This window comes from Lagenorhynchus albirostris, chromosome 3, assembly GCF_949774975.1.
Source record: "Lagenorhynchus albirostris chromosome 3, mLagAlb1.1, whole genome shotgun sequence".
Classification (NCBI taxonomy): Eukaryota; Metazoa; Chordata; class Mammalia; order Artiodactyla; family Delphinidae; genus Lagenorhynchus; species Lagenorhynchus albirostris.
Window position 1 is genome coordinate 54,326,335 of NC_083097.1, and position 24,652 is coordinate 54,350,986.

The 24,652-nt window shown below is 44.0% G+C and overlaps 1 protein-coding gene across 4 annotated transcripts in view; it reads left to right on the forward strand.

Annotated features, from left to right (window-relative positions):
* The window catches only part of PIK3R1 (phosphoinositide-3-kinase regulatory subunit 1), an 85,005-nt gene extending 62,308 nt beyond the window's left edge, over nucleotides 1–22,697 (forward strand). The window contains exons 5-16 of one of the 4 annotated variants that reach the window (XM_060143044.1): nucleotides 2,539–2,670; nucleotides 3,451–3,652; nucleotides 3,863–3,942; nucleotides 15,483–15,585; nucleotides 16,141–16,239; nucleotides 16,362–16,542; nucleotides 16,791–16,916; nucleotides 17,633–17,775; nucleotides 17,984–18,160; nucleotides 18,259–18,327; nucleotides 19,019–19,189; nucleotides 20,308–22,697. In XM_060143044.1, the coding sequence (XP_059999027.1) occupies nucleotides 2,539–2,670; nucleotides 3,451–3,652; nucleotides 3,863–3,942; nucleotides 15,483–15,585; nucleotides 16,141–16,239; nucleotides 16,362–16,542; nucleotides 16,791–16,916; nucleotides 17,633–17,775; nucleotides 17,984–18,160; nucleotides 18,259–18,327; nucleotides 19,019–19,189; nucleotides 20,308–20,497 (1,673 nt within the window). In that variant the 3' untranslated portion in view covers nucleotides 20,498–22,697. Of the gene's footprint in view, nucleotides 1–2,538; nucleotides 2,671–3,450; nucleotides 3,653–3,862; nucleotides 3,943–6,161; nucleotides 6,282–11,628; nucleotides 12,023–13,958; nucleotides 14,093–15,482; nucleotides 15,586–16,140; nucleotides 16,240–16,361; nucleotides 16,543–16,790; nucleotides 16,917–17,632; nucleotides 17,776–17,983; nucleotides 18,161–18,258; nucleotides 18,328–19,018; nucleotides 19,190–20,307 lie in introns of those variants that run through there. The other 3 variants (XM_060143046.1, XM_060143047.1, XM_060143045.1) reach the window with 3 other exon arrangements.
* Nucleotides 22,698–24,652: the final 1,955 nt, after the last annotated feature.

Genomic DNA, 24,652 nt, shown 5'->3' on the forward strand with positions numbered 1-24,652 from the left:
AGTGGGTGGCTATGGAATACTCCAACAGAGATGCACGCACAGTTTTGTGTGACAGTCACACTAGTAGTTGCATTACTTTCCACATGGACCCTTTATGCAGAGACCCAGTCTTGCCCTTCCCCACACTTATTAGAGCTGTCATATGCCTCTGGTTTGTTCTTTGTGGGACACTTAAGTGATTTAAGCCCTTGCTTCTCCACCTTTTCATTCTTTTCCTCAAACTAACCTATCCACATTTGCTACCAGCTGAGGACTTTCCTGAGCTCTATGGTATTGTACGATTATCTTTCGTAAGTTCTGCCTAGTTAGTGGGACAGGTTTGACTGATGATGATGCGTCCAAGAAGCTTTGTTAACTCAGCCTAAGTGCTTTATAATATCACACCTGGTTCATGGGCATCCAGGATGCCACTTCTCCTTCTCATGCTGAATACCTGCGAGTAAACTTTGATTCTCTCTCATCCTCTCCTAGGCCACAACCCAGTCCTGTCAATCTCCTAGTTAGGTTACTTCTTTTTTTTTTTTTAACCGGATATTCATTTTTATTTATTTATTTATTTATTTATTTATTTATTTATTTATTTATTTATGCTGTGTTGGGTCTTCGTTGCTGCGCGCGGGCTTTCTCCAGTTGCGGCAAGCGGGGGCCACTCTTCATCACGGTGCGCGGGCCTCTCACTATCGCAGCCTCTCTTGTTGCGGAGCACAGGCTCCAGACGTGCAGGCTCAGTAGTTGTGGCTCACGGGCCTAGTTGCTCTGCGGCATGTGGGATCTTCCCAGACCAGGGCTCGAACCTGTGTCCCCTGCATCGGCAGGCGGACTCTCAACCACTGCGCCACCAGGGAAGCCCTAGGTTACTTCTTGATAATGTCTCACACGTTTCTAACGGTCCTGAAATCCAGATTACCCCGAGTGGTATCAGCACTTCCAGCAGCGCTCCTTTCCGACTTATTTTGAATGCCACGATTAATAAAGCTGTTTAGAAATGTAGCATTCTGCTCGTCAGGGCCCCTGTTCTCCACTGAGTACATGCACTAGTCCCCAGATAATTTCCCTCAAGTCATCTTTCCTGTCAGTAGTGTGCATCCTTCTGTGGTCCCTCCTGCCCACAGCACCCCTTCCTTCCACCAGGCAGTGTGCCTCATTCTACCCCAAGTACTCAGAGAGCGGCTGTGATTCATACTACCCCAGTGTTGAATTGCCTGACCTGTTTTCCAGATGAAAGATTTACTGGACAGACTTCATGTCTTATCTTTCTTCTGAGATAGTTCAGTGCCCACCAGTTATATTAGTAATACCTTAATCAGAAATACCCTGTCAGAACTAGGGAGAAACATGCTAAAGATGTTCACATCATTTTTATGGCCGTTCTTGAGACTGACTGCTAAAATTCTGTAATAGCTTACTGTTTAATCAATCAGTCTGTACTTTATTGGATTAAATTTATATTAGTTCTGATATGCAGTATCGAGCAATTCAAATTTTAGGAAATCTATGGATTTGCCCGTCATGTTTTCTTGTTGCAATTTTAGGAAGTATTTACTGTGTGATTCACCATCCCTAGAACAGAACCCTTCTCAATCAGGGCAGAACCACCGTCCAGAACGTACCTGCAAACATTGTGGGGGGCTGCATTTGTTTGCTGTGGCTGCCATAACAACATTCCACAGACTGGGTGGCTTAAAAAACAGAAATCTGGGCTTCCCTGGTGGTGCAGTGGTTGAGAGTCCACCTGCCGATGCAGGGGACATGGGTTCGTTTTCCGGTCCAAGAAGATCCCACATGCCGCGGAGCGGCTGGGCCCGTGAGCCATGGCCGCTGAGCCTGCGCGTCCGGAGCCTGTGCTCCGCAACGGGAGAGGCCACAACAGTGAGAGGCCCGCGTACCGCAAAAAACAAAAAAAACCCAGAAATCTATTTTCTCCCAGTTCTGGAGGCTAGAAGTCCCAGATCAAGGCAGGTTTTGTTTCTTCTGAGGCCTCTCTCCTTGGCTTACAGATGGCCGCTTCCTTGCTGTGTCCTCATATGGCCTGTCCTCTGTACGTGCACCCTCGGTGTCTCTTTGTCCAAATTTCCTCCTCTTATAATACCAGTCAAATTGATTAGGGTCCACTCTAATGGCCCCATTTTAATTTAAACACCGCTTTAAAGGCCCTGTCTCCAAATATATTCATATTCCGAGGTGCTGGGAGTTGGGGCTTCAGCATATGAATTGTAGGGGAAACATTTCAGCCCACAGCAGGAGCCCTGTTTTTTGTTGCCCCCAAAGTCTGGGAATGTGTTCCTGGCATTGTGGGCAGGGGCCTTCATGCTAAATGCTTACAGGGCGGGGGACAGACCTACACAAGGGAAAAATGTTCTATTCGAAATGCCAGGAGCAACCCCTGCAAGAAACACTGCTCATAAATACGCAAGCATCTTACATATGTCCTCATACTCCTTCCTTTCATGTGTCACACCGAAGTCGCACATTCAGAAAATCGGCCCAACCAATGCATAAAATGTCTGAAAAAATTTTTTTTGCATATTTCTACCATAGATGCTGCCTCCGTGGACTTGGAAATGATCGATGTGCACGTTTTAGCAGACGCTTTCAAACGCTATCTCCTGGACTTACCAAATCCTGTCATTCCAGTTGCCATTTACAATGAAATGGTTTCTTTAGCCCCAGGTGTGTTGTGTCTTCTGAGAACCTCCCTGAACGTGTATTGAGATGTGGATGTACTTGTCAACTCAAGGGCTGCAGATAAAGAGAGATTCCTTAGAAAATGTTAGGAGGGGTCTGCCCCCACCCCCATCAGCACAAATTCCCTCCCTTACCAGGGCATCCGATAGAAGAACCAGATTCTAGTTTGCTTAGGAAGGCCGTCCACATGTTGAAATGGCTAATTGTTAACCTTTTATCAGTATTTTAAGGTTCACTACGTCAGCGAATGCCTCAGCGTGTCAAGTGCCATCCCTGGATTCAGGGAACCGGACTAGGACCCAGGGACTGGGGATGTTCCCATCAGCTTCCTCCAGTGGCCATTAGAAAATGAGTTGAGGGAAGAGGACTCTCCGTTTTAGGAGCTAATGCTCAGTTAAAGTGCTTTGGGGACAGGAAACTGGTTCGTAACCTTCAAAGTTAAAACCTGTGATACTTATCTGATGCTCCTCCGAATTAGCCAATCACACTCAAAGCCGCTCCGTGGACGGCAGCACACCGAGAACTTCTTGTGGTTTTGTACACCAAGAGTTTCTTGCATTTCCATTTGACTTGAGATTTTGACTTTCTCGTAATGCCTTTTCTAATGAGAAGAGCAAATGTATTGTCTGCTGTTTCTGATGCCTTGGTTTTAAACGATCCCTCGGTAGCTAGAACAGAAATTTTCTAGGTGTTTATTCACTAACAGCTAGAAACAGTCTCTTATTCCTTTTGCTTTCTTTCTTTCTTTCTTTTTCTAACCTGTAGAAGTGCAAAGCTCTGAAGAATACATCCAGCTGTTGAAGAAGCTCATTAGGTCGCCCAGCATACCTCATCAGTACTGGCTCACGCTGCAGTATTTGCTAAAACATTTCTTCAAGCTCTCTCAAACATCCAGCAAAAATCTTTTGAATGCAAGAGTACTCTCTGAACTCTTCAGCCCCCTGCTTTTCAGATTCCCAGCAGCCAGGTAAGTGATAGAAGAGCAACCTGGATTTTGGGGTGATGAGGGTGGTCCTAAGTTTATGGGTCATTAAGCTCCTTCTGAAGATACCAGTTCACAAATGCTTGTACATAGTTCCATCAGACACATTCATTTGAATATGCAGAAATGAAAATAAGTTTGTTGTTTGGGGAAAAAGGTATCTAATGGATCGTTTTTTTTTTTTTTTTTTTGTAGTTCTGAGAATCCTGAACACCTCATAAAAGTTACAGAAATTTTAATCTCCACCGAATGGAATGAACGCCAGCCTGCACCAGGTAATGCCTTCGGAACATTTAAAATTCCCTCACTGTTCGTTTTTTAGAGCCTGAAAAATGGTGGTTTTTAGTCTCCTCTGAAGTGCTGTAAGTTTCTCGTGGAATTGAGATCCATAATAACATGTTACCTCATGACTTAAGGGGAGAATAGCTGGGCAGCAGCGCTATGGGTCAGTATTATCCAGCTTTTGATATTTGTGGCTTTTACATGGTCTTGGTTTCAGGTGAGGGTTGCTGGGAGAGCTCCCCGACCCCCTTAACTTGATGCTTCTGGTTGTTGCATAAATTATGGCGTTGATTTTCGTTGCTGACATTTTTGTTTTTCTTTCTCATACTTACAAAGTAGGGGATTTATAATTACTATATAATTTAAAGTATTTTGGAATGTGTTTTTTGGAAGCAGGTAGGCTGAGAAATGTCTTGTCAAAATAAACATTTATAATAATGCAAGTAGTATGAAACTAGGGGTCTACTGCAACAAGTTCGAGCAAGCCAGACACTTCTGTGAAAGCAGGCTGGCATTCAATTAGCCGTTTAACAAAGCGGGAAATGTAGACCGAGTTAGCAGTGGATTTCATTTACACTGATGTATTTTTCCTCTACTGTGGAAAGTCTAAACAACCCTACTTTGCTGTATACTGGTTAAAAGTGAGCTGGTCATTTAGAAAGTGATGAGGGCCCTAGAAGTGAAGTGGAGTTTCAGGACCAGTAGAAGGTGTTGCTTGTAGTCTGAATTTATGTCTGGAATTTAATTAAAACATCATGAATTTATTATTTATTATGAGTAACTCATGCAAATTACCAAACTTATCTCTGTATGAGCAAACGTGGGGACCCAGATATCAGTCATGCAATGGCGGACCATGTTGTGCTTTTTATTAAGGTGTTCCATAGCTAGGCTCAGTTGTTTGCATCTGGAAGGGGCAGACAGAGAGGTGAGGGCCTAGACTTAAAACCCACGTGTAGGGATGGGATAAAGAATGGGATGGGTAACCACTCATGAAACAGGTATTGGGAAGGGCTTCTGTCGACAGATCCAAAATACGGGATCCACAGGTAAGAGTGGCAGCATAAATACTACGTAAGGCAAGCCTGGTCCATTCCAAGTGTTCCAAATCCCAGCAAGCAGGATATGTAACAGGGATACCCTGGATTGTAAACCGCATCAGAGAAATCTGTCAACAGGTACGGCCCAGGACTGGAGTTCCAGAGGGTGACCAAAAGGTGTCATATCGTGTGACTGCTTGGGTCACTCGATAATGGATTTGGGAGCTCTGTGTTGGTGTTCAAAGGCTGCCTTTGGGCTCAGTAGGAAACGATGCAGTGATAGATTAGAAGTACCCTGTGGGGAGGGGACAGGGGCAGGTGTGAACGTGGCACTGGAGCCGTTTATTGACTACCCACTCCTAGACTGATCACATGGGTGGGAAGAAAGAGGACCAGCAAGAACAGAACAGGACCCCCGGCCAAAGGATCGAGCTACGATCTTTCACTTCCTCCTGACCCGTGTGGAGGTCCACCTCAGAGAGAGGGAGAGCTGGGCCCTGCTTGCAGGGAAGGCGGGGGAGGTGCCCAGTCTTCTCAGTGGCCAGCTCTCTGGAGAGGGGGGAGACATGGAAGCTAAAAGCCAGACAGGGCTTGACACATACCCACAAGCGAATTTATCGCATGGAGTTTTCGAGAATTTCTGCTACACGGGGTGTAGTAGAATCAGTGGTGGAGTTTAATGCTTCTGCTTCTGGTGTAAACTGGTTAAACGTCTTTCTCAGTTTCAGCCTAATTCCACCCAAGAAAAACTTCATCTGCATCTGTTTTGATAATGCACACTTAAGACTGCTTGCTATGTCATAGACCCTACCTACATCCTTCTACTAAGAAATTGGCGTATCAGTTTCAAAGGCAGATGGATTAGTTCCATCAGCTCTGTTCAAGAACGATCCATAAAGCCTTGAACGTTGCTAGACTATCCCAGAACACATGCAGCCTCTTCCAAAAAATTGCATCCACGTAATTTTTAAGTCCTAGTTGGAGGCATTTCCCCCTTTGTGTGATCTCTGTCAACTATTCTGCAAATCGTATGGGACTTAGGGAATTAAAAGGTTGCTTCAGCGTCTCTCACTGGTGAAAACAGACTACCCACCCCAGGACAGCGTCCTCATTAACACCTTTGTATTCAGGAATGGCTCCAGTGAAGATGATTGGCAGGGCACCCTGGGTTAGAGAAATGACTTCTCTGGCCTGGTAGGAATGGGATGTTTTCATGGAGTCTTTCATCATTACCCCTGCATGTGCTCATCCCAGTGGGCTGGGAAGCACCGGCGCATCTCCAGGGAACACTCGTAAGTCATCCATTTGCAGTAACTTTGTCATGAATAGAAATGAGTGCTTGAATGATATTTGGTGGGTGGAGGACAAGCAAGACTATTATGGGGCAAATAGACACCTTTTCTAGTTGTTATCAGTTAGAACTTGAGATGATAGGCAGGGCTAATGATGTGTGAGGCAGCGTGTCAGTTGCAATAAGACCCGTTAGCACACAGCGTCTCATTAAATTCTGGGCAGGAGGGTGTGTACTGTAAGTATAAAAAGAATTTGAGAGATGTGGTTGGTGACTTTTTTAGTAGACAGGAAAAGCTCATAGGAAAAAAAAGAACTTGAAGTGGGCTTCGAAGAATAGGTACAATTTGAAAAGGGGAAGGAGAAACAGCATCTCAGTTCAAGGAGTTTCAAAGATTTCTTCAAAATAGATTGGAAAGGACAAAAATAACAGCTTGATATTTTTACCGGATTTGAAAAAGCAGTAAATATTTTAGGTGACAACGTCATAAAAAGCATCACTTGAGAGCTGAATGCATTGTCCAGCTCTCCGTTTGCACGTGAAGAAACTGAAGACCACAGAGCTTGACGGTTTCACCTGGTGCCACCCCAACCAGTGTGAGCCGGAATGGGTCTGCCGGGGGTGGGGCACCTGGCCCAGACACCAGGCTGCTGCTCTGTCTGCTACCCGGGCTTTTGGAACCTTCGTGGGCAGCGGGACTACCCGTAGTGTCCAGTCAAAAAGTCCTCCGAAGTTTCCAGCAAGCGATAGACCAGGAATAGGTGATATTTGTACCTATGGGTCACATATAGTAAAGAGCCCCAGTGCGACTGTTGGTAGCTTTGGGGATCAGGCTCAAGGTCGCTCCGTCGTGTGTCATGCAGTGGAAAGAACAGTGCAAGTCACGTCTGGGTTTGAATCCCAACTCTTGTTGCTTACTTACCGAGTTCATCACCGGGCCATTCAGCCTTTCCAGACGGTGTTCCAGTCTGTGAAATGGGAATAACGCCTCTCTCCTGGGATGGTTATGAGCATTAAATGAGGTGAGGAGTACTGAAGCTTACGACCCTGTAGTATGTCCTTGGTGTCGTTGTGTCAGCTCTGGCGTTTAAGGCCCTGCCGGAGCTGGCCTCGTTCAGGGCTCCATGTCCTCAAGCCACCTTCCTGGTTAGTGCCGTCTGAATCCTACCAGGCCGTTCTCCCCACTGGTCCCACATTCCCATGTTCCCGACCCGCGGAGCCTGGCCTCAGGATGCCTGGAGGGGACTTAAACGCAGATCTGAAAAGGACACTCAGTGGGCAGTTGCTGCCCCGTGGGCGCATTGCTTGGAGGGAGGAGGATGCCTTTGTCTGACCCCCTTTGCTCCGTGTGCGACTCAGGGAGTGGAGGCGCCTGGATCTCCGCACCAGCCCCAGCGCCGCCGCCGCCCCCCCCCCCGCCCCGCCCCGCACCTTGCCCAGGTGCCTTTACGCAGTGCACAGCCGTCCCCAGTCGCCCCGAACAGTGCCATCCTCTTCATCTGCACCCAGGGAGCTCCTCCCCTGCTTGATGTGCAGGGTTTTGACCCATTCACTACATTTATGTCCTTAAGCCCCTTGTCCTCTTATACGTAACTGTTCTGTAGTTGTTCCGGTAGTTTCATCAGCTTAGCTACATTTCTCAAGGACAAAGGCTTCTTCTTTTCAGCTCTTCTTAGCGTAGAACTGGACACAGCATAATAGTCATCCAAATGAAATCTCAAAGAACTCTAACACACCAGCTCATTTAATGCATCCAGCATACCTGTGAAGGAAGACTTCTTCCCCTGTAGGGAGGGAAACTAAGGTTTGAAAGGCTAAGCACAGAGTAAGTTCTCCGAACTTGGTTGACAGTTTGCTGTTCTCTGTTACTAAAAGTCTTAAAAAGGGTTAAAGCTGAACAGCGGGTTTTCTTGAATCACTTCGTGTTACGTTTACCCTACTGATCCTTAGGTCGCTGAAGTAGATTTCTATAGGGCAACTAAGGTAAAAACGGACCATTTAACACTGAGTGCCTTTGAATGAAACCCATTATAAGTGTATTTACATATTTCAGATTTCATGGATATATTCAGAAATATTAATGTAGCATAATTGAAGTTTAATATTGCACCCTCAAGCCCAGAGGGAAAATAAATGACTCTTTCTCCCCCCTGCCCTTCTACACCTGTCAGAGTTAATTTTTAACCGCTGGTGCCTTTGCAAAACATTCATCCTGAAGAGCCCGATTCATGAATCTTGTTTTAAATGCTCTGGGCTTGGTTTGCAACCAAGACTAAAGCAAGCACTAAGGTAGAAGGAAATGACTTTCAAAGAGTTTTACTTTTCTCTGATTTATTTTTTATTGGGTTTAAAATGTGGTCTGACATTAGAAGGTTGTTTCAAAGGTGAGAAGTGAAAGTTTGAAAAAGCTGCACGTGTTTAGAGGGGCAGGAGTAAGCAGGCAAGGCGTGTACTAGGTTTTGTCAAAAAATAGGAAGTTTTATTCGTGCTCTGAACAGGAGATGTATTGGAGGGTATAGTTCAGTTTTACTTTTGTTTTCACGGTGCAGCCTTCTCTTTCTCTCAAGGGACATCTGAGAGGGCAATTGTGGAGAAGGGGTCCTTTTTTCTACTAAGCAATGGGCGCACCTTTTCAGGTGAATGTATCACTTTTAGAATGTATCACTTTTATGCATCTGTAAACCTGAGTTTATTTATAAATTCAAATGGACATTTTTCTTAGTGCAGGGTCATTCAGAGCCCTGGATGTGGACTAAAGAATTGACATCATCCTGAAGGGCCCTTCTGGCCTAAGTTGTCTTAAGTTAAAATTATGAAAAGAGGCATTAATTTAACCCCTAAAAGAAGATTTGGGCTCATTTATTTTTTTCTCAAACGGGTTTTTTTTCATATGGGCTTTTGTTCATAAATCGTGGCCCTTGACAAAAAACCATTTAAGAAGCTGTGCAGGATGAAAGCTGCTCGTGGAGCATTTGCTACTTGATGGTGATTGGCACGTATGAGCTACAGTGTTCAGTCTGTAACTTTCGCACTATTTTAATGATTAAGGGACATTTTCCTGACTAGATCACACCTGCTGAGAAGTGACACATGGCCTCATTTTGCTTCTGAAATGAGTTTTGCAAAACTTTGAGAGAGAGGAAAGTAGTAAGACTTAGTGTTTTGAAGAATCTAGAAGGTAAAGATAGCTTTTCAATTATGTAAGTTTTCCAGTGTGGTAGACTAGGCTTTGGGTTTCAGAAATTGAAATACAAGTTTTCTTACAAGAGCTTATTAGCAGGCATGTGAAAAATATTTCCAAGGTTATGACATCTGTGCATTTGATTTATTAGTGATTTCTTAGTGAATCATATAGATTTAAGTGACAGTTGGGCAATTATATTTATTTTGTGTGAACTTCTGGACATAGTGGGAGATGAATGAAATACACAGAAAGTTGACCCTTTTCTCTGGAGCAGAAGTTACTGATTCTGTTCTACCAGCAGAGGGCTCCCTTTTTAAGCTAATGAAGAGCATGTTTTTTGCAGATCACTAAATTGACTAAAATTGGGAAAAGACTCAGCTCACACTTTGAGTAATATAATAGAACTTCTAGGGTAAATGATTGTACATATTGTGAGAAATTTGAAGCAAAGTTTTCAAATCTATTTTAAGACTTTCTCTAAGTAGAGAGTGTGCCACTTCCCAGTAGATAATTTTCTTCTGAAACGGGAAATAGACTGTCAGACTAGAGAACACTTTAATCTTAGAAGGTTTTGACATGACATATCCTGTGAATCCAGACAGGTATGCTTAAGTGACTGATGTTTCCAAAGTTCCCAGCTTCAGAAAGACTATTTTTTAAAGTAGGGCAAGATTATGCAGCTCAGGAGGCAAGGGTATTCTGTGAACTAACCCTGTGTCTGTGATCAGCTGGCAGGAACTGTGTCTATTCACTTATAGACTAATTTTTTGCCAATTGGAAAAGTAGGTGTTTCGTATGACCTCAATTGCACCAAAGGAGAGCTTGTAAAATCACTTTCATTGTGAGTGTAGCAGCACTTCCCAGATATTGCGAGTAATTCTGAAGCTGGTTCCTGCCTGTGTGGACTCTTGTGTCAGCCCCTAGATCTTCCTTTGTCACTGCATGTGACCTTTGGGTCACCTTGTCATACAGAGTCTGAGGGTATTATAGACAGAACCCGTGTTTCTTCAAAGATAATTAGAAAGCAGCTTTCTTTTTTTTAATTAAACTAAAAATAGAAAACAAAAGTTTTGTTGTAGGTGTGAAAGTTTTTGCATGGGGCTTAAAAGAAATTAACTTCAGTTTCACTTGTTAATTTTTACTTTCTCTGGCAGAGGGAAGTAAAGAGCAGGGCAAGTGAGTGGAGAAAAAGGAGTTTAGGACCAAACATCGGAAGTCTGGGTTCTGGTCCTAGTGCTATAATGTTATTGCAAACCACTTCATTCTGGGTGAGAAGCGTACACGTGTGTGTGTGTGTGTGTGTGTGTGTGTGTGTGTGTGTGTGTGTGTGTGTGTGTGTGTGTGTGTGTGTGTGTGTGTGTGTGTGTGTGTGTGTGTGTGTGTAGCATGAGGGAATTGAAGTGATCTCTAAATTTTTTTTCTGGTTTTAAAGCTAGTGATTTTGGGATTTTACATTGGGTTAAGGTTCTTGGGATAACAGTAAAGCCGTCTATGCTGATGTGAGTGGAAATTTTCTTTGGCCAAATTTTAGTTCTTTAAATAGTAGCCAACAGTCCTAAGTTTGGTTCCTTGCAACTTTTTCGAATAAAGGGAAAAAAAAAAAATCCTCTAGAAAGGTGTGCCATTCTCCTTGCCCTCCCGTCCTTTGCTCCATGTAGCATCTGCACCAACCTCATGCAGGCAGACCTTTTATGGCCATTTTAACAGGAGTTGAAATTTGACTTCATACAAACAGCTGCAGAGTAGAGTTTTTATCTTGGAGTGTATTTTTAATACAACGGAGCTTAGCGTACCCATGCCGAGGCGCAATACTCTTCCCGAGGAGCCTCCTCCTGGGAAACGTTTGGAAACCTGTTCCCTGCAGGGTGGCTCCGCGGGGCTCTCCTGTGACACCTGCGGGGCTGTCTGTGCTGGTATGTGGGAGGAGGTGGACGCGAGCAAGGCACGGTGTTCTGGGCAGCTCTGAGAGGTTCAGGCCTTTACAAGCAAGGCTTTGATTCTATTTTTTGCTGAACTAGCTCAGCCACTTCCTGTGTTTGGCAGCGCCTAGTGCCTCGCTGCACTGTGGCCACTTGAGCCCCGCGAGCCTGCGAGCCGCGCGCCGCCGCAGCCGGTTCGAGAGCCTATTTTAGGTCCCCTGACAATGGCCTTCTCACTTCCTCGGCGAGGAGGAGGACCTGGGCTGGCACTGGCCACTTGTTAACGATGATGACAACTTCGACTTGGACTTGGGCTCCCCTCCCCCACCCGAAATCCCTAGCTCAGCAAATATTTGAACCTGCCCAAGTTAATCATGAAGCCGCGATCGTTATCTGAGAGGGACGTGCGAGCGCCCGGGCTCCTTCCCTCCCCGGCGCAGCCTCGGCCCCGGCGCGCAGCCGGCTTCGGCTTCTGCACGGGCGGCGGGCGCTGAGCTGCGCTGCTGCCGGCGGCGCGTGCGAGCCTCGGGGTCCTGCGCCGCACAGGCTGGAGGAATCGCTTTTCGGATTTTTTTTTTTTTTTCCGTTGTCGGATACGGGCATTTCTAAGGGAAACCGTTGAAATGCATAACCTGCAAAGTAAGTTGCCTTTCGTTTGGGCACAGCTCTGCCCCTTGGCTGTTTCACTGTTTTGGGGGACTTCTCTGAAAGGTTCATTTCTGCAGTTTGTCTTCGTGTGTGTGTGTGTGTGTGTGTGTGTGTGTGTGTGTGTGTGTGTGTGTGTGTGTGTGTGTGTGTGTGAGAGAGAGAGAGAGAGAGAGAGAGAGAGAGAAGAGGGAGAGGGAGAGCGGGAGAGATAGTAAGCGCTGCCTGGGGAGGGCAGATGAGAGATTAGGGGAGACACTCCCCCATTTCCTCGAGGGGCACAATGTGAGGGAGAGATGGGGCTTCGGTTGGAAATGGGGAAGGAGGAAATTACCAAGTGCTGGTCTGGAAGTTGGGGCCTGGCCAGGCCTGGGAGAGACGTGGAAAGTCACCTGTCTCCCTGCCCTCCTCCCGGGGTCTACCACATGGGTTCCAGCAGCAGGACCGGTTTGCACCAAGTGCTCCCAAAGGCATGGGGGACAGGTCCCCTCCGGGCTGTCGCGCTGTCCTCCACAGCTGCTGGGAGGACTTGGGTCAACATTTTTATTAAATTAAGATTTTTTTTTTCCTGAGGACATAACCCCACCACCACCATTTTTCTTTGCATTTAGGGTTACTTCAACCTTTAGGCAAAGAGAGCCTGTGAGTGGGAGACGGTGGGGGGGTATAGGTTGAATCTGCCTGCCTCCTTAGTGGGAAACTGAATTAAACTGGAGGAGAGACACGTGAACAGTGCTCAGAGGCTGTCTTGCCTTTGCTCTATTTCTATATATTTTATGATTCCAAATTTGACAGAATGTCTAAGAATAAATTTCCAGGGCTTCTGTGTTCTTTAAATTGTCACAGAAATATGTGACATGCACATGTACGTAGATCACACAGCCCACTCTAGTTTTTTAAATTAACTACATTTATATGGGTGGGGGGAACCTTTTCTCCCTTCCTCCCCTCTCACTGTAGAACTAACATTAATTTAGATTTATAGGGGAATTGGTTTCCTCACATTAAATACTGCTAAGAAGGAATAATAACGTTTCTTCCCAAAGTGAGGCATTTGAGATGGAGGGGACAAAAGCCCCCCCGCCTCCGCACACACACACAAGTGATTACATCACCCACCCCCCCTCAAGCAGTATTTAGCCCAGTAAATCTGAAGATGGGCTCATCAGTGAGAAATACTTAGCAAAGATAGCTCTGCCTGTACTCTACATTCTGATATGTGGCCTCTCTTTTTTTTGCATTTTCATTCCATATTCTATAGTTTTAACTGCAGTGTTTAATAGAGATTTTTGCCTCTACCTTTTTTTCATTGTGCTGCCTATAATGTAGCACGTTTGTGACAGTGCATAAGTTTGAGTTTGCAGTGAATTATGGAGGACTGAAATTAAATATCCAGAGTTCTTGATCCTTCCTGCTTTTAATATATATCAGAGGCATTTTAGGACTTTAAAATATATCTTGAGTATACTATTTGGATGCCTTTGTAAGATTTTTAAACCAAGAAATGACCGGGCTATCTATAAACCCAGATGCACTGGGGGTGCGGCGGGGGGGGGGGGGGGAAGCTACGTGCCGCAGCGTATCAGCTTTTGTCAACCTGCCAAGAGCGGAGCGTACCATGCTGCACGGAGCAATAAAAAAGGAATTAGAAAACTCACGGCTAGAGAAGAACAGTCAGATTAAACACCTTTTTGAAACGAAGAGCGTGTATACATTGCAGTTCTGTTAAATGTAGGATCTTCGTGAGATTTGGGGCTGTGTTAAGGCTGGTAGAGAAGAGAAATGATGAAGCAGGAGTGGTCTGGTGACATTTTTCTGACTTGATTGGCTGGGGTGTGTGATGTCATAGGTTACAGTGCAGCCCCTTATAGGTTTTGAAATGAATTCCAAGACACCATTACAAAGAAAGCCGGACTCTTTTCTTATAACTGAGCTCAGCCCAGGAAACTCTCGCACAAATGTACAACACTGTTTGGAATATGGAAGACCTGGATTTAGAATATGCTAAGCCAGATATAAATTGTGGCACAGACTTGATGTTTTATATAGAAATGGATCCACCAGGTAATACTGCAGTATTCTTGTAGAAAGCTGGTTAATGTTGTGGCATTTAATCTTTCTGACAACTACGGTTAACAGCTCCTCTTTGGATGTCTGTTTTTATTCATTTGTTCTAATTTAATGAGTTTGCTCATAGCTTGAAAATGAAACAAATGGTTTGACTGCCTGTGGGAGCAAGTCAGGCTGTGTGGGGTAAATGCTTATTCTTAGTTGAATGGCTATAAATTGGATTCCAGTTTTGCACTGGTGTCTTTTGTTGCTGTTTGGGTTATATTGTTGTATGTCGTTCCTTTAATTAAAAGGATGCAACCTCGGTGCCGCTTTCTCTGTTGACAGTGGATGAGGACAGTGTGGCACTTGGCAGTGATAACACTCGGTACTTTAGAAAGCATGTACCAGTGCTGCTATCAAATGTAGCAGTGATTGCAACTCAGTTCTAGGTGCCCCGAAACTATTCTGAACCAAATGTTGAGACTTTGTCTGCTCTCTCTTCTGTTAAGATACTGCAGTGAGAGAAGTTGGCTTCTTCCCATTACTGAGTCTCGGTCTTTATAAAATATACCTGCTAGACTCCTGACATTTTTTGCTTAAAATAATAACAGTGCTTTAAAACTTATGACTTAGCATTTAGCTAGACATCCTAGACTTATTTTGCTTTCTCAATTATTTTCGCCTTCCTCCCAATTAAGAAATTCAGAAACACCGCAGTCTTTCTTTATTTGTCACCAGTTGGTACATGAATACTGATTTGATATTGAGGAAGAGGGATATGGTTTTTAATCACTCTTGGCATAATATAGAGCACAGTTATCCAATAGAATATTATCATGAATACTAAAGAGATTGAGGTCACAGAGGAGTTTCTTAAAGTGCCTGAAATACTAAGATTAGAGAAACCCAATTCCGCCTCTTAAAACATATTCCTGTAGATGAGCTTTTTTATTACCACAGCAGCATTTGTGGAGGACAGAAACCAAATTTGTCTTTTATAATTAAATAAGAGGAGGAAATTAAAACCAAGCCATGTGATTCCTTCTGCTGTTCTCTTTGTGGTCTCTTACTTTAGATAGATTTGACCAGATATGAAACTTTAATTCAACTCAAACCTGAAAGTAGAAAATGTCGTGACTGAGTCTGGGTTTACTTTGAAATTCATTCACATGGCCAGCCCATTTTATTTGTTGGTCTCTAAGCTCTTCTCTTTTTTTCCATTATGGTCTATAGTCAAAAAGATTTCTGATTTTTTTTTTTTTTTTGAGAAAATGTTCATGGACTCGTGCATTATTGCTGTGTTTCACAGTTGAAAATGTTACTTAAAGGAACTTGGGTCGACTTTTAAACGTTTATTTGTAGCTGGGACTGCAAAAACTTTTTCTTTCTCCTTCATCTACAGCACTGCCTCCTAAACCACCAAAACCCACTACTGTAGCGAACAACGGTATGAATAACAATATGTCCTTACAAGATGCTGAATGGTACTGGGGAGATATTTCGAGGTAAGGCTACAGAGACTCTTTGAGTTTCTCACCAGAGCTAGGGAGTTTTAGATGAAGAGAAAGAAAAGCAAAACGCACCAGCTTGCTAAGTTCCATTTTTAGGCTATCATCCAACATAAGCACGAAGCTGGTTCCCTTCCAAAGACGACCACAGAAGTCACTGAGCTCTGGGGAATTGTGGGTGCTGGATGCCACAGGAAATTAAATACCCGAGAAGTTTCATTACTGACAGAGCTGTCAGGGGGGCAGCAGGGTGAAGTGGCACTGCCTCAAGGCAGAGTGTAAAGTCACTCTCTTTATTAGACCAAACCTCTAAGAATTAATGTTATCAGCTTAAAGTGGCATTTCTAGTCTCAGCTTTTTTTTTTTTTTTTTTTTTGAGGGGAATGAAGAGTTGTTGGGAAGAAACCTTTTGGGGATCACGACTTTCTGTGCTGATTTGTCAGAATGACTTGTGTGTTAATTCTTAAGCTCTGAAAATACAGTTAAGAACATGTAACACGAGAATCACCAAATCCACTAGGTGAGCATTGTCTCATGTTCTTTTCACTTCAGGGAAGAAGTGAATGAAAAACTTCGAGATACAGCTGATGGGACCTTTTTGGTACGAGACGCATCTACTAAAATGCACGGTGATTATACTCTTACACTAAGGTGAGTTAGGGCATGTGGCTAAAATTCTAAAATTGGCGTGTTAAAGGTGATGGGAGAACACGCTTTTTTTTTTGTTTTTTAAAGAGAATTCTAATGCCGTTATTTATATATTGCATTTGCAGGAAAGGAGGAAATAACAAATTAATCAAAATATTTCACCGAGATGGGAAATATGGCTTCTCTGACCCATTAACCTTCAACTCTGTGGTTGAACTGATAAACCACTACCGGAATGAATCTCTAGCTCAGTATAATCCCAAACTGGATGTAAAATTACTTTATCCGGTATCCAAATACCAACAGGTAATCACATACTCATGTTAATATTTTAAAAAGCTACTTTTAATGTTTAGAAAATATTTTGAAGCAGATGAATTGCATGTAATCAAGCTTGAAAAACGTTCAGACTGCAATTTTGTGATCACAAGTGGCTCAATAAAATACTTTCACAAAACAAATGACCATTGTTTTGTTTGAGGATTTTTCCCATGTCAGATAAGTACCTTATCAACTGAATTTATATTTTGTCCATTTTCTTCTAATCCTTCCAGGATCAGGTTGTCAAAGAAGATAATATTGAAGCTGTAGGGAAAAAATTACATGAATATAACACTCAATTTCAAGAAAAAAGTCGGGAATATGATAGATTATATGAAGATTATACCCGTACTTCCCAGGTGAGTTTTCTGTGAAAATCACATTAAAATTGTAGAGCTCTTAGTTACTAGAAGCTAATGCATGTTATATTCAGCTTCAGAAAAAGAATTTAAAAGGTTGCGTTTTTGCCAGTAAGAAAGTGGGGAGATCATTTATTTGTGAATCGTTGATTATTCTAATAATTACTTACTATAAACCTTTTAAATCAAGCCTGTAAGTATCAGAATAATAAATTAAGTTGGATTGGCATAACTGCAGATTGAAGAATTCTCTTTAGAGTGAAAGCTAATAATACTGGAAGTGCCACAGACTTGTCTAACCTCTGAAATGGGGATTTAACCCTGCGATGCCCTTACTATGAAAGGGTTGAGGCTACATGTACTGCCTTGTTTTCCTAGAGGCTTTAATCTCCTCTAGACCATCACGTATCCGGGACCGCCAGAGGGAGCAAAAGGATGGCATAAGCTGCTGATAAAGTGGAATGGTTTTTAAAGAAGATGAAAACTGTAGAAAACTGTCAAGCAGTCATCTTCCAGAGACTGGGAAAAGTCTCCAAAGGAAATGTGTGCTCCTGTGATACTATTTTAAGGGCTTTTATGAATTTGAGTCCCACCTTGCTAACAAAATACTTCGTGCCAGATAGTAGCGCCGGTCAAATGTCCCGGTAGTGTCTTGCCGTAAGAAGTTGTCTTTTCTGTGAAAGGAATGACCTTGTCTTATTAAAATTGGGTTGCAGGAAATCCAAATGAAAAGAACAGCTATTGAAGCATTTAATGAAACCATAAAAATATTTGAAGAACAGTGCCAAACCCAGGAGCGGTACAGCAAAGAATACATAGAAAAGTTTAAACGCGAAGGCAATGAGAAAGAAATCCAAAGGTTGGTGACCCAGGAGGGTTTCCCACTGCCCATGTGCTAGAGCACCACAACTCTCTTAAACTGTTCAAAGGTGACCTCGCTTTCTGTGAAACGACAGGGAGAGAAAGCATTCTTTACCTGAGGAAAACTGCTGGGAATCAATACTGCAACCTTGGGGGAACTTTCCTGATGCTCCAGGTAATTATGGATGCATTGCTCTTGCCTACAGGATTATGCATAACTATGAAAAGTTAAAGTCTCGCATCAGTGAAATTGTCGACAGCAGAAGGAGATTGGAGGAGGACTTGAAGAAGCAGGCTGCCGAGTATCGTGAGATTGACAAACGGATGAACAGCATTAAACCAGACCTCATTCAGCTGAGAAAGACAAGAGACCAATACTTGATGTATGTACTGGAAATGGAACCCTGCACGTGCATGATTGGTCATTGCAAAAATCAAGGATAGGTTCTTAACGCATTTTCCTTTTAAACCTCTTTTCCAGGTGGTTGACTCAGAAAGGTGTTCGGCAGAAGAAGCTGAACGAGTGGCTGGGCAATGAAAACACCGAAGAGTAAGTAGTTAGCACAGATGGGAGGTAGCAAGGGTGTTTTTTCATTTAAGGAAAATGCACAACTTGCTTCGTTTTGCAGAGCAAGTGAGGAATGGAACGTCTCGTAGGAGAAAATATTATCAGTCTCATTACCCAGAATTTTAAAAAAGGAAAGTTTAGCAAAGGAGAATGCAGATTTCCTTTTCCCCCATGGGGCTCTGAAGTGACATTGTGTCCGTGATGATGTCCTGGAACCGTCTAGAAAATCCGAACATATTTTGGGTCCGGTGGGGGTGGGGGTGGTGTTGGGGGGAGACAACCCTGTTTAGCATATTTTTAAGGCTTAAGTATATGTTTTGTTTCAATTATTTGAAAACTGGTGTTCCTCCCGGTCAATCAATTTCCTGATCTAAACTGGACAAACGGGATGGTTTAATACCTTGCTGTCTGCCGCAGGTAGCTACTGACTGACTTGAAACAGGAAGAGTATCACTTAGTGCTACTAAAACTCTTTGTTCGGGGGTGGGGGTGGGGGTTGAAGGCTAAACTCAACGAGGAAACTCAGGCCAGAGAGGCTGGTCGAGTCAGACCCGCAATCGCTGGCCTGGCTTGCTTGAAGGAGGGGCAGGAACTAGATCGAAGCGAGGAGAGCTCGGGCAGGCTGCTGGCTGCCATGTACTTCATTTAGAAACCTTCTCTTCTACCTTTGTAGCCAATATTCGCTGGTGGAAGATGACGAGGATTTGCCCCACCACGACGAGAAGACGTGGAATGTTGGCAGCAGCAACCGAAACAAAGCCGAAAACCTGTTGCGAGGGAAACGAGATGGCACTTTTCTGGTCCGGGAGAGCAGTAAACAGGGCTGCTACGCGTGCTCCGTAGTGTACGTACCCCCAGCCCATTATTTGTCTCGTCAGACAGCTCAAGGAGGTGTTTCATTCATTCAGCCAGCCAACCGTGCGGGCAAGGATTTGGAAAAGTTCTAACCTTTAAGAGTGTTACAGTAGTACAACGGTGGAGAAGAGGAAATGAGACCTACTGTTTTCAAGTCTAGGCAGGAATGGCTGTCGAGTAGAAAGAAACCTGCTGTTTAGGTGGGAGACTAGGGCTTGGGAGAAGTCCTGTTTTCCTTTTTCGTCTTTCAAGTGGAAATAGCCACGCTTGCTGCTTTTTGGGGGGGGGGGGGGCTTCCGTATAGTTAGAATCTGAGGCGATCCACATGGAAGCACCACCCACAGGTAAAGTCCCCATCAGCGACAGGTTTAAAACAGAAAGAGAAAGGACCCTGCTCACTGTCCCTGAGATGAGTACACCCAAGAGAAGACATTTCCGTCCTATGGCCTATTTTCCTTTGTTTTTGTAATAGTTTGGGGGTACTTTGAAGAGTGAGGTTGGATCACTGACATTATTTCAGAGACGTGAATGTCCTCTAGGAGAGAAAGGGTCTCGCGTATTTTATAGCCCATCGCCTCCCTCCATTTAAGCAGAGAGATATTGCTACAGGAAAGAAGTGAGACCTTTGAGTGAGGACAAGGGAATAGGAGAATAGATGGAGAGGTATGTGGACGATTCCAGGCCTGCCTGAAAGGAGGAATCCTGTTAATAATTGTAATGGTACCACTCTGGTTGGGCGGCAGCGCTCATAGTAACGGCTAAAGTCACCACCCGTTGCCTGCTCACCGCGCTCTAGGCATCCAGCAAGCCCCTTCCGTACACCGCCTCATTTCTCAAAGCGCCCCTCTTACAGATAGATGACTACTGTCTCCCTCTTAATCCATGCTAAAGATGGCAATCCAGTGGCTCGGTGAAGCTGGGTTACCTCCCGAAGTCACTCAGCCAGTAAGTAAGTGACAAGGGACAACTCCACGAGTCTAGGGCTCCCCCAGGACTGGTCCCCAGGTGGAGGCTGGCCTGCATCGGGGCTTTTCACGACGCTTTTACCCAAAACGCCTCATCCTGGCCCAGCTCACCCAGGCCCTTGTGCTCTCTCTCCATGTGCAGGGTGGACGGTGAGGTCAAGCACTGCGTCATCAACAAGACGGCCACGGGCTACGGCTTCGCCGAGCCCTACAACCTGTACAGCTCCCTGAAGGAACTGGTGCTCCACTACCAACACACGTCCCTCGTGCAGCACAACGACTCCCTCAACGTCACGCTAGCCTACCCGGTGTACGCGCAGCAGCGGCGATGAAGGGCCGCCCTCCCGCCTGCTTCTCACCTTCAGCTCCCCGAGGCCTCCAGCAAGCACAGGGCTCCCCTGCAGCCCGACCTGGGAACTGAGCTGCGGACACCCAGCCGCCCGTCTTCAGATGTGACTCGAGCTCTCGATCACACGGCAGTAGGGGAAGACAGACACATACGCGGCGGGCTCGCACTGGGCGACGACCACCGTTCCTCGTCTGGAGTGCTTAATTAGCCTTCCTTCCTTTCCTCTTCCTTTCTTTTTGGTTTTGTTTTTTGGATTAATTTAAAGTCACAACCACACACGACACCAAGAGAAGAAATGCAAAAATCTCTGCGTGCAGGGACAAAGAGGCCTTTAACCATGGTGCTTGTTCGTGCTTTCAGAAGCTTTACCAGCTCAAGAGTTGGGACCTTGGAGACCGGAGCGGGGACGGGCTGACGAGCCCTGGCCTGGGGTCGCTCAGTCCAGCCTGGGTGTTGCCGTGCACGGTGGCCCCAGACACATCGCACTGTGGATTATTTCATTTATTTTCTAACGAAATGAACCGATATGTAGCAGAAAGGCACTTCCGCTCACAGGGGACGCTTTGGGGGAACGTCCGCTCACGTACGTTCAGAGGAAATTCTGTTGTAGCAAAGTGCCAGAAAGTGTTTCATTAAAACTCTACAAACCAAGAAAACCCACCAACAGAAAAATGGAGCTTGGAAAATAGGACTTCAAAATGACATTTAGTATATAAAATATGTACATAATATTGAATGACTAACTATCAAATAGACGGATTTGTATCAATACCAAATAGCTTCTGTTTTGTTGTGCTGAAGGCTAAATTCACAGTGCTATGCAATTCTTAATTTTCATCGTTGTTACCTGTTTTAAACGTACCTTCAGAATAAGCTTCCCCTGCCCCAATTTTTGTTGCTTGAAAACACTGTCCCAATTTTTGTTGCTTGAAAACACTGTCCCTGATTTTTTTTTTGTTAATATTCATTTTGTTACTCGTTACCTTTTTTTTAAAAAAGAAGAAATGTACAGGATGCCAGTTTAAAAAAAAATGGCTTCAGATTTAAAACTATGAAATATTTTACAGTTTTTCTTGTACAGAGTACTTGGCTGTTAGCCCAAGGTTAAAAAGTTCATAACAGATTTTTTTGGACTAAATGTTTTGTTGGGCAGTGCCTGATAAGCTTCAAAGCTGCTTTATTCAATAAAAAAAGAGAAAGATATATGAATATGACAAAGTATGGCTGAGTTCAACAATGTTGTTTCAAGACTTAAGATACGGTACCTGGCAATGTTTGTTTCATAAAGAATTGTGAACTTCTTGAATCTGGGGAGGGGAATGTAGCAAAGGGATGTACAGGTGGGGGGGGAGGGTGGCAGGATGGCATGCACTTTCTCTTTCTTGTGATTACAGAGAAGTGGATCACTGCAAAGTGAAGTCTTTTCCCACTTTGATCTGCTACTTACTATACCCTCATGACAAATACAAACCTATGGGAATGCTAGGTCTTAGGAAGGCAGGCAGGCAGGGTCCTGGAGCAGTGTTCACCCTTGTTGGAAACACCCATTTTAAAGTATCATTGCTGCATTTAGAAAACCTGTCTCTCTTTCACATTAGACTACCCGTTAACAACCAGCCAACATCCACTGTAGAAAAAGCATGATCTGAAAAGATATTTTTAGCTGGATATCTGCTATTTTCCTAGCTTTCCACTCAACTTAGATCAGAAAGCAAATAGACGTGGTCATAATCGTTCCTGCCCCGATTGTGGGGAGCTTGTTCAAGTCATGGCCATTGTAGGAATCATAGTAACAGTCCTCATTCACCCAAATAATTGTATGTGTTACACTTCACCGTGGGGAAAAGGAAGGGCTTGTTAGAGTATTCTTGCCAACTGAAGGCAACAGCAAGAGATCTCTCTCCCCAATTTACATATGCAAAAGCCTTTGGGTTCAGTGGGAACTGTACCTGTGTTGGGAGGAATAATGGGGAGATTAAAATGGAATCTTAACAACGTCAGTTTTCCTTTCCTATTTAGATTCACCACAGCTTTATTTCTCTTTCCTTCAACTACTGGGGGGAAGGGGGTTTTGTTTTGTTCTCTAATGTTGTTCCTTTTAAAATTCTTTTGAAAGAATCAGTCTAGTGGCTGACTCAGTCAACTGTAGAATGTATTTTTTTTTTCCTTTTTACATGAAGCTACTCATATCAATAGCAATAGTCAGTCTTACAGCCAGACTGTCAGCCCTCAAACTTGACTGTACTGACCTGACCATCTCCCTCACATCTCCAGACAATTGACGATTCCCCTGGTTTTATTCTCTGAGTGTCTCCTTTACAACTATCCTTCCATGTCATACAGAAGCCCAACCATTAGTTAATAGTAGTTTATCAACTAGGTTTGGTGGTTTTTTTAGTAGCACATCTGTGTATGCTATTAAGGAACTTTAATTTCTAAAATATAAGATCTGAGATGGAATATTGCGTTAAAAAGCTACCATTCTGTCCACGTTTTTGCTTCACCACTTCACAAGATGGCATGGTATTTAGGCCCTTGCCTTATTTCTGCCTCTCACGAGCAGAAATGCAATAGGTTTTTCTTTGACCAGCAAAGGCAGGATTCATCGTTTCCTGTCACCGTGAGTCACAACTTAACCTATGATGCTACGCCTGTGCCCAGTACCCTTCTGCCAGCGTGTGGCATGCCATCACATCTGTCCTTGTAGATGTTTGACCAGCAGGGCTCTGAGTCCAATCATTCATCTCCTAACCACACTGAGCAGCTTATGATTAGGGATGGAGACAGCAGAGGCCCTCCTGATACATGCTTACATCCACGCATTGATTTTCCCCACCCAACGCAGCATCCTGAAGATACAAGCCAGAAGCTAAGCTGAAGAGAGGCTGTGATGGGGCTTTAGAATTGGGAGCATTGGGATCTGATATAATACATGAGGGAAAAGTCATAACCACGTTGAAAAGGCAGAAAGCCTGCGTCTGCAACACCGGACGACTTCACGGCCCTCGATATATGTATATATGTATATGTGCATGGACTGTGTTTCCAGTACACCTTTCAGCCAAAACAGATCCACAGTCGTTGAGTTCAAGTACATAACAAGCCAGTGTCTAGTACAATTCTTGTATGTGTGTATGGGGTTTTTTTTTTCCTTTGAAGTTGCTTTGTTTTGTCTTACAAAGGTGAAAAGTGTTTGCAAGTGAAGTGAGAAGAAGTTCATAATTCTTTGGCTTGTTTCTGTTGTTTAAAAGTTACTCCTCTTGGGTAGCTGGTCTACGTGACTCGCTGAACTCGGAAATCCTCGTTTTCAGTGTGTCAAGTCAAAATGTGTTTATGTGAGCCGTCACTGTGGGGAACCAATTGCTTTGTCATATAGCTGGTTATGAGCTAGTAACGTGTTTGGGAAGTCCTACTGATGTTCCTTTTTGGGAGAAAAATTCTGCTGGTTCTAACAACTGTGCTTTTGCTATGCATGGTATCCAAGTCAGTTGGAGAGCAGACCCTGAAATTGGAGGTCAGGGTCATTTAAGAAAGGGGCAGTTTATAGCATAATGCCTCACATGGGACAAAGTTCTGAAATGCCAAATTCTTATTTTTTAGAAATCTAGTTATGTAAGTTACTAGTATAAATTACTAGTATTATGAACAAAATTGGGTTCATTGGAAACACTAACCGACCTCACTTGGAACTTGTCACCGTGAGATAGCGTGAGCTGCCCGGGGTGCTGCTATTTAAAAACAGAAGAAAAAAAGGCAAAACAAACAAAAAAATCTCATTTATATGTGTGTATTTTTTAAAGCTACGATCTCTTCGATGTTTTTACAAATCTGTTTCTATGACATTGTTAAAGTTGGTCTTTTGACGAGAGGGAGGATGTCATGGTCAGTTGTAATTTTGCCTTTACAAGGCACCTGGGGCGGGGGGCGGGGGGACTGTGCCTCCTTGACATTTGTTCAAGCTATAGATTCAATGGAGCTATGTCTTGTTGTTTTAAGTTGCTTTAATGCATTGTATTAGGTCTTCAAACAGAATAAAGTTTGTTTTGAAACTTAGGTTATGGTTTGAGATTTCAGTGATCACCGAAGACGATGTTCTCTTGCTCTTTCGGTTAATAATGTTGCTTCTCCTGGAGTCTCC